The 9,070-nt window shown below is 41.6% G+C and overlaps 1 protein-coding gene across 1 annotated transcript; it reads right to left on the bottom strand.

Moving 5' to 3' along the window:
• Positions 1-4,683: 4,683 nt before the first annotated feature.
• On the bottom strand, positions 4,684-8,467 carry sox4b (SRY-box transcription factor 4b). The gene has a single exon (XM_053647431.1). It carries the CDS (start codon positions 8,183-8,185, stop codon positions 7,103-7,105), a length of 1,083 nt encoding a protein of 360 aa, XP_053503406.1. The 5' UTR covers positions 8,186-8,467; the 3' UTR covers positions 4,684-7,102.
• Positions 8,468-9,070: the final 603 nt, after the last annotated feature.

Here is a 9,070-nt window from a genome sequence, read left to right as displayed (position 1 = left end):
ATGAATTTATTAGATTTCAATTCTGGATTATTTGCTGTAAAACAAGAACTTTGCAGACATGGAGTATTTTTAAACTAGCTGCATTTGGTGTAAAAAACCTCAGTTCTGGCAACCCTGCCGCTAACTGTCATATCCGTTGCTCCTTCTCCACTGAAAACGTTCACAGAGTGAGCATCGTGGGGCAGCATGAAGCCTGCCCCAGTGGACCTCTATTAGCTCTTGTTGCATTGTTGCAGTTCTCATCAATGACCACTAGGTGCAGTAATAATTCTAACACTAAAAGTGGCAGCGAGCGCTGTGGTTACATCGCTCCACGTCCCCTTCCCGACCGCACACGCGCAAAAACGTCACGTTACGAAACGTACAAAACCGAACTCTGCGGTACGAACTTTTATCGTAACATAACGGAAGGCGTAACATTAAACAGTGTGTCGTCATCGATAGTATCCTGTATAGCGGTCCGAAATCCCTCCATTTTGCGTCCTTGAAAAAGACATTTCATTTTGAACTAATAGAATAACTAATAGAATAGTAGCTGCAGCTGGTTACTATAAAAAAAAAAAACATAAACATGCCGAGTGGCATAAAATCACACCCCCAAGTGTTTTCTCCCTCTTATATAACAATATGCCAATTACAGCATTCTTTTTATTTATTAAAGAATGACACGTCGTGCTTCTTATCCGTTTATAGTTACATTTAGTGTTTCGCGATGTCTCCGGAACACGTCATTTCCAGTCAGCGCTTACATTATAAAGGCTTTAAACAGTAATTGTTTGTTTGTTCTCTATCCATTCATTCATCTATCTATCTATCTATCTATCTGTTTAAGTAGCCTTATCTAGATCCCTAGTGTCTACAGTCCCCTCTGAAAGTACTGGAGAGTATCTCAAACTGAAGACAGGTTGAAGACCGAAAGATGAATATGATCAGAATTTCAGCTTTCATTTCCTGATATTTGCATCTAGATGTGTTCAACAATAGCCGTTTTTTTCCCCTAGTGATCAAGAAATATTGGAACATGTGACTGACAGGTGTTTCTTGTTGGTGGACCAAAAAAAACCCCATAATTTTTAATTCGATTTAATCCTAAATGTATTTTTGTATGACTTTTTTCCTTCATTTATTATTATTATTATTATTATTATTATTATTAGGGATGCACCGATACCACTTTTTTCAGACCAAGCACAAGTACTTACATTTGGGTACTTGCCGATACCAAGTACCGATACGAGTACTTCACACTTTTCGGAACGCCCCACGTCTGAAGCATGTCACCAAACGCACCTGCTATGGCTTGGCCAGTGTGCGAACCCCTAAACTGCGTAAACTGAGTAAAATCCTCATCGATCCACTGAGCTGTTAAACTTATAGACGTTGGGCTGAGTCTGCTAGTCCAAATACCAGTGGTGAAGCTGAAGGCCGAAATGTCCTGCAACAGGTTCCTGATGTGCTTTTTCACCAAGTCATGCAGCTTTGGTAGTGCGGTATCTGTAATGTGGTGACGGCTGGGAACGTCATACTTCGGCTCAAGTACACCAAGAAGACGACGGAATCCCGTACTATCTACAACTGACAGCGGTTGGTCATCAAGAGCAGTGAACGGGGTAAGAGCTCCGGTTATTGTTACAGCCCGTGGGTTGTCTCTGGACATTTTCTCTCGCTTCTCCAGCGTTTGCTGCAAACTTGCTTGTTGCTGTTTCCCGCTGCTCGCATTAGCAAACTCTTCGTACTCTGCGTTAATGTTTGTTCTTTAGATGTTTAAACAGATTGCTTGTGTTAAATGAGCTATTTTTTTACTCCTCCTCTTGACAGTTTAGCAGAGCAGAGTTTGCAGTCTGCTCTACTTTTATCATCATCACTTATCTTAAAATATCTCCAAATTGCTGACATCGCTCCTCTTCCGACTGCCTGCTCAACTGACGAGAGGTTAGGCTGTGTCACGTGGTCATAAAGCGGTATCAGTGCGGTTGTATTGATGTAGTTTTACAAGTACGAGTACATGAGCACAGTATCGGTATGTGCTAACTTTTATTTATTCTTTCCGTTTATTTTTTATATTTATTTCTTCCCACATGCATTTATTTCCATACTTATTTATGTATACATATAAAAAAATAAATAAAAGAATAAATAAAAGTTCAAAAGAATAAAAATAAATTAAAAAATAAATACGGAAAATAATAAACCGAAGAAAAAAAGTCATATAAAAATTAAGTTTTATCAAGTCATTCATTCCTTTATTTATTTTCCTATTATTACATTTATTTATTTATCTATTTATGTACATATTTATTATATTTAACTGATTGTTTAAAGAATGAATAGCTCTGAATGTCTACTCTTGGTTAGAGGCCTGAGTTTCACCTGTGAATTCTCCATTTGTTGTTAAAAAGGATAAACCAACATGAAGATCAGAGAGCTGTCTATGGATGAAAATCAAGCCATTTTGAAGCAGAGAAAAGAGGGAAAGTCTAGCAGTGGCACTGCACAAACACTGGGCACAGCCAATACAACTATTTGGAATGTCCTGAAAACGAATGAAACCGCTGGTGTACTGACCAAACAGACACCGAACGGGTCGGCCAAGGAAAACAACAACAGTTGATGACAAACATTGTGAGAGCTGTGAAAAAAACCCCCCAAAAACAACAGAGAGTGACATCACCAACAACCTCCACAGGGCAGGGGGAAGGTCTCACAATCCACCGTTCGAAGAAGACTTTGAGAGCAGAAATATAGAGGCCGTACCACAAGATACAAACCACTCATCAGCAGTAAGAGTCAGAAATCCAGACTGGAATTCACAAAGAAATACAGAGACGATCCACAAAAGTTCTGGAACCGAGATGAACCTCTACCAAAGTGACGGAAAGACCAAAGTGTGGAGAAAGAAAGGATCTGCTCATGATCCAGAACATACAAGCTCATCTGTGAAACATGGTGGAGGTAGCGTCATGGCTTGGGCTTGCACGGCCGCTTCTGGAACATTCTCACTAATCTTTATTGATGATGAACTCATGATGGGAGCAGCAGAACGTATTCAGAAGTCTACAGGAACATTGCCTGATAATTTACAGAGAAACACATCCGAATGAATCAGGAGCAAGACGACGATCCAAAACACACTGCCGACTCAAAGTGGAAGGTTTTAGACTGGACATGTCAATCCCCAGACCTTAACCCAACTGAGCAGCATTTCAGCTCCTGAAGAGGAGACTGAAAGGAGAAACCCCCCCCCCCCCCAGAAGCTGCAGGAAAAACCTGGAGAAGCTTCACAGAAGAAGAAACCAACCAAATATTAACTTAAATGATTTACTTACATTTACTTCAAGGCTGATCTGTTCCGATACTTTTGCTCGCCTGAAAATTGGGTCGTCTGATACTGAAGGTTCTGTGTTGTAAGCTGTTTATCACGTCTAGATGTAAATACCAGGAAATAACTATTATAAACTATCGTTCCAATAGTTTCGGAGGGGACCGTATGTGGCCTAAGCTAGTCAACTAATGGGACAGACCTAGTATTTATTTATTTGTTTGTTTGTTTATTCATCCATCTATCCATCCATCTAAGTGGCCTCAGCCAGTGACCTAGTATTTATTTATTTACTTGTTTGTGTGATCCAAGCCTGAGGGTCAATCATTTATTTGTTTACTTATTTATTTATTTAAATGGACTAAGTGAATGATCTACTCTGGCTTGTGTTGTTACTGACATAGTGACCCAGAGTAAATTATTGCTTGATTTGTGAATAAGTAAGTGCCCTGGGTAAATAAGTAAACTGACTGGCGTGATGCGGGCTAAATAACTGGGGATTTACTCATGCGAAACTGAGCTCGTGCTCCAATCTAGGGCGCTAGTAGCCAGTTACGCTCTTTAAATCGTGTTGAAAGAACCGAAGAGCCAAACGTAATGACTTTAAGTAATATTAAAGTAGGCAAGTAATATAATATAATGAGCCCTTGTATTAGATTTAAATTAGGTTTAGTTGGACCAGCTGCCAAAGCCAAGCTCGCAGACCTAGTCTAAGAGCTAAGTTATTTATTCTCAAGCGCGCTCGTAGACAGTAAAGTACACACATGACTGATTATTTATTTATTTTGATATTTTTGCAATGTACTACCAAAATCCAGACCAAGGCTAAATGTTTTATGAAGTAGGCTTCTATAGGCTAGGCTAGTGACCTAGTGCCCCAGATAACAGCTAAAGGATGAATTATTTGTTTATGTAGGGTCTGTGATTTTACGGAAGAGTTTCAGGGGTGAAGCCGGAGATGTGCTCTCTCTCTCTCTCTCTCACACACACACACACACACACACACACACACATACACACACAAACATATATATATAATTTAAAAAAATTAAATAATCAGGTTATTTATTTCTATCAAAGCTAACACGTGATTTATTCACCTGTATAGTTATGTCCTTTAACATTTATTTCTTTTAGTTTTATTATTTCCCTTTTGTTTATCTGGTTATTTATATATTTATTTATTTATTTTATTAAATGTGTTTACATGGTTATATATCAGTACAGGTGTCCTTGGGTGCCCTGAAAGGCACTCATTATGTTTTGTATATGTTTTTTTTTTCTTGAGCAGTCAGTTATGCAATCAAAAAAAAAAAAAAAAAAAAAAAGAAGCAAGAAGAAGAAAAACAAGTCATGAGGGCGTGTTAAGGTTCAGTTCCAGCTGACTTTATTTCCTTCCTGAAAAAAACAAAACAAAAAAAACAAAAAAAAAAACAAAATCTGTACATGTGTATATTAACAATCTGACAGGCAGTGACTTGACACATAGAGCTGGCGTGAAGCCCCGCCCCCTAAACCCTCCCCTCCCCTCTGCCCCGCCCCCAAATCCCAAATGCGTTATGGCATGATTAGGATGCAAAACAGATTTTTTTTTCTACACAGCATATTGCACAGAACATAAAGTTAATATAATCCAACTGTGTATATACTATATTTATACAGAAACTCCTCGACAACAATCGTTAAAGGAAGTAGGCTAAGCGAAACCATATCTGTTCTAGTGCCATGACATGTTTATAGCGCAACAACATACATAAAACACACACAATCTCTTTTTTTTTGCTTATAATAATAATAATAATAATAATAATAATAATAATACAGTCGACTGTACAAATTCACGATTTTTCCTAATTTTTCAGAACACAACAGCTATTATATAGAAACCTGAATCTGTGATACAAAAGTCTATCCACCATGCCTTAAAATACGAAAACGATGAGCTATACGAGTAGAAAAAGAGAGATTAAATATCCAAACACGATGATTTCATTTTACGTTCGGAATTGTTTTTTTTTTTTTAAAAAACGATTTTTTTTTTTTGTCGTTGCAAAAAATGCCATAAAAAACGATCGATTAAAGCTACGATATCTGACTGAGCAAGATGTGTAATGTCCCTTTACAGCAGGGTTTCATGTCAAAAAGTGTGTGTGTGTGTGTGATAGAGATTGGAGCTGTAAACACAGACAGGAGGTCGATTTTGCATTAACCAACCCACCTAGAATTTAAAAAAAAAAATTAAAAAATAAGAGAGAAAAAAAAAACCTGGGAAAAAAGCTGGTACACAAATCGTCAACAAATCACCACGCCCCCTTTTTTTCCTCTTTCTTTTTTTTTTTTTTTTTAAATATAGATTTGTACAAAAATACACTGAGAAAATAATCAAACGCTCTCTTTTTCTCCAAAAAAGTCTACATTTAAATATAAAATAAAGAAATGGGGGAGAAAAAACAAAACAAAACAAAACAAAAAAAAAACTATAGCCCTTCTTTTTGGGAGAAGGAGTGTGAACCAACAACAAACAACAACAAAAAAAAACTTGATTTAAAAAAAAAATTCAATGCTCAGCTGGTATATAAATACATCCTCATATATATATATATATATATGTATATAAAAAAAAATGGCATCTGAAAAACCAAACAAACAAACAAACAAACACACAATGATGGACAAGAGTATATAAAAAACAGAAACAGGGGAGTTTTGGTCCTGATTCATTTAAAAACAAATTAAAAAAAGGAAAGTTCAGCACAGATCTGAGATTGAATCCTGAAGTTCAGAATGAAAAACAGCTGGTGATTTTTTGTTTGTTTTTAAAGTCAAACATGGCGCCATCTAGCCATTTTAAATAAACCTACTGCTAGTGAACTGCTCCACAGTCGCACACAAAACCGTGATACACCAGAGGACAGATAACATGCTTCTCTCTCTCTCTCTCTCTCTCTCTCTTTAAATAAAGGGTTGTCTTTAAGTCTTAAACCCACCTCGTTCATAAATCCGCCCCTCCCCAGCCTCCATCTGTACCTCTAAAGCGTTAAAAAGTCACGTGCCTGTCGCAATGTTGTCCTTTTTTTAAAAAAAACAGATGACCGAAAACAGCTTCTCGTGCAAATCAAATCACAGTTTTCCAGTTCCGACTTTTTTTCCGACAGTTCCGATTATTATTATTATTATTATTATTATTATTATGCAATAGGATCTTCTTGTTTCTCCCCCCTCCGCGTGCACGGACATGGACGCTCTTCTCCTCGCCATGCACGCACGTGAAGGTCCTTCCAGTCCTGTTGCAACTCGGAAACAAAAATCCCTTCTGGTTTCCTCGGGCACGCGCCTCTGCAACTCCGCTTCTCGTCTCTCACTTTTTCTTTTATTGAAATGTTTCGAAAATGTTCTCATCGATGCACAGAACTCGGTGGTGTTTGCAGTGTAGCCCTAATGCAGCGCGACTCGATGCATTTCTGCAAATGCACCACACCACGACGCATCTCAATGCACCAGCGCACGTGCGCTCCAGTCCCTTCTTGATCTCTCTCTCTCTCTTTAAATCAAAACGCAGTTTTTGCGCATTTTTGTGTGTGTCTGAGATTCCTCGTCCGTCGTTCGGTTGCAAGCACTCTCAATGCAACTTCATGTGAAACAGTTCTCCTTGTTATATTTATTTATTTACTTGATTTTCAGTCTTGTTGTTTCATTTCCTTGCATTGCGTGTTTGTTTGTTTGTTTGTTTGTTTGTTTGTTTGTTAGTGTCAGCCCCGCACGCGCGCTCTCCGCTCCGCTCCTTCAGTAAGTGAACACGAGGTTGGAGATGGTCGACTCGAGCCAGTCCCGCGAGATCATCTCGGTCACCTCGGGCGTGCAGTAATCGGGGAAGTCGAAGTGAGAGCCCGCGCACGACTCGAAGCTCGAGTCCCAGTCGCGGTCGAGCGCCGGCGAGCACGAGGACGCGGAAGACGAGGAGTAAGACGAGCCGAAGCTGCCCAGAGACGTGCTGTCGAATCCGGGGCTCGCGCGGCGCCCGACCTCTGCCATGTCGTCCTCAAGCTCCTCATCCGACGACGACGAAGAAGACGATGATATTGAAGAAGATGATGATGGAGACTGGGATAAGCACGAGGCGGAAGGAGCAGGCGAGGGCGCGCGGAAGGCGCGGTGCGAGTCCTCGTACAGACTCTGCGCGTCGCCGAACTCTGTGGAGCTGCTGAGGGTCGGGCTCGCGGGGACGCTTCCTCCTCCTCCTCCTCCTCCTTCTCCTCCGCTCCCGAACACGTAAACTCTTTTGGGTTTCTTGTCCGACTTGTTGGACTTGTAGAGCGCGTGGTGATCTGCCCCGGCGGCCGGCTCATGCGGCGCGGCTTTGTGAGCCATCTTGTGCGCCTTGCTGTGGCCGCCGCTGCCCGTTCTGGAACTTCCGCTCTTTTTGGAATGCGCCTTCAAAATGGCGCCGTGGGGACCGGTAGCTCCGCTCGCCTTCTCGCTGCTCTTGGAGCCTCCGCTCGACTTGGGCTTTTTCCGCGGTCGGTACTTGTAGTCCGGGTAGTCGGCCATGTGCTTGAGGCGCAGGCGCTCTGCCTCGCGGATGAACGGGATCTTATCGGTGTCCTTCAGCAGCTTCCAGCGCTTCCCGAGCCGCTTGGAGATCTCGGCGTTGTGCATGTCGGGGGACTGCTCCATGATCTTGCGCCGCTCGATCTGCGACCACACCATGAACGCGTTCATGGGCCGCTTGATGTGTCCGCTGGGGGTCTTGCACCAGCCCGGGTCCACGAGCTTGTCGGATCCGGGGCTCGCGGATGACGAGGCGCACAGATCCGCGTCCTTCGCCCCGGAATCAAAGCTCTCCGCGCCGCTCGTTTTCTGCACCATCTCGGCGCTCGCGACGGCAAAATCTCACCCGTCAGATTTCTCACAATTTCTAATAAAGCTGCTGAAAGAAGAAGAAAAAAACAAACAAAGTCCACTTTCTTTCACGGCAGTAGTCCTGAGAAGGGTTTATCCGTGTTATTTATTATTGGTTTGTTTTTTTTTAAGTTCGCACGCGGGGAGTTAGGATATAAACTCAGTGAGCGGACACACACTCCGGCTCGCGCCGTGTCCGTTCTCCGTTCATGTTCGCGTTAAGAGTCGGTTAAAGAGCGTGCGCGCGCGTGTGCGTGCGTGCGTGTGTGTGTGTGTGTGTGTGTGTTTCAGCTCTTTCTGCATAACCGAGCTGCGAGATGTTGTTGTTATTGCAGCAGTACGCTTCCCATCTGCCGTGCGCGTGCAAAGAAGTTTTTCGGTCGTTTTCGAGCAGCCACAGCTCGCGCCGCTTTATGCCTCCGCGAGGACAGACCGGTGAAAGCGCAGCAGCCAATCAGCGCTTGTTGTCAGCCTCCCCCAAGCTGAGAAGACACGCCCCCTGGCCGCTCCGATTGGCTGTAAAAAGGAATCTAATAATAATCGGCGCGTGCAATGAGCAGCTTTGGCTCTGACCTCATTCCTGTAAACTTATTATTTATTTTTTTAAGAGAGCGAGACAAAGCTGATGAGCTCATGAAGGTGGCTTAATAATCATTTAAATTCATTTTCTTCTTCAAACACGTGTGTTTATACATAAACATATACATACTGATCAGCCTGCATATATATACACACACACAAATACACACATGTGCTGAGCATGCATATAAATAATCTATAATTGTCATTTATAAGCACATGTATAATATAGAGCATATTTATATATATATATATTTTTTTTAAAAAAAGGCT

The sequence above is a fragment of the Ictalurus furcatus genome, chromosome 1, assembly GCF_023375685.1.
Source record: "Ictalurus furcatus strain D&B chromosome 1, Billie_1.0, whole genome shotgun sequence".
NCBI classification, from domain to species: domain Eukaryota; kingdom Metazoa; phylum Chordata; class Actinopteri; order Siluriformes; family Ictaluridae; genus Ictalurus; species Ictalurus furcatus.
The sequence above is the reverse complement of the archived record's forward strand: the minus strand, read 5'-3'. Positions and strand labels throughout refer to the sequence as shown.

Bases quoted from the DNA above. Each gene is read 5' to 3' on its own strand.
- sox4b (XM_053647431.1), bottom strand. From the start codon at position 8,185: ATGGTGCAGAAAACGAGCGGCGCGGAGAGCTTTGATTCCGGGGCGAAG.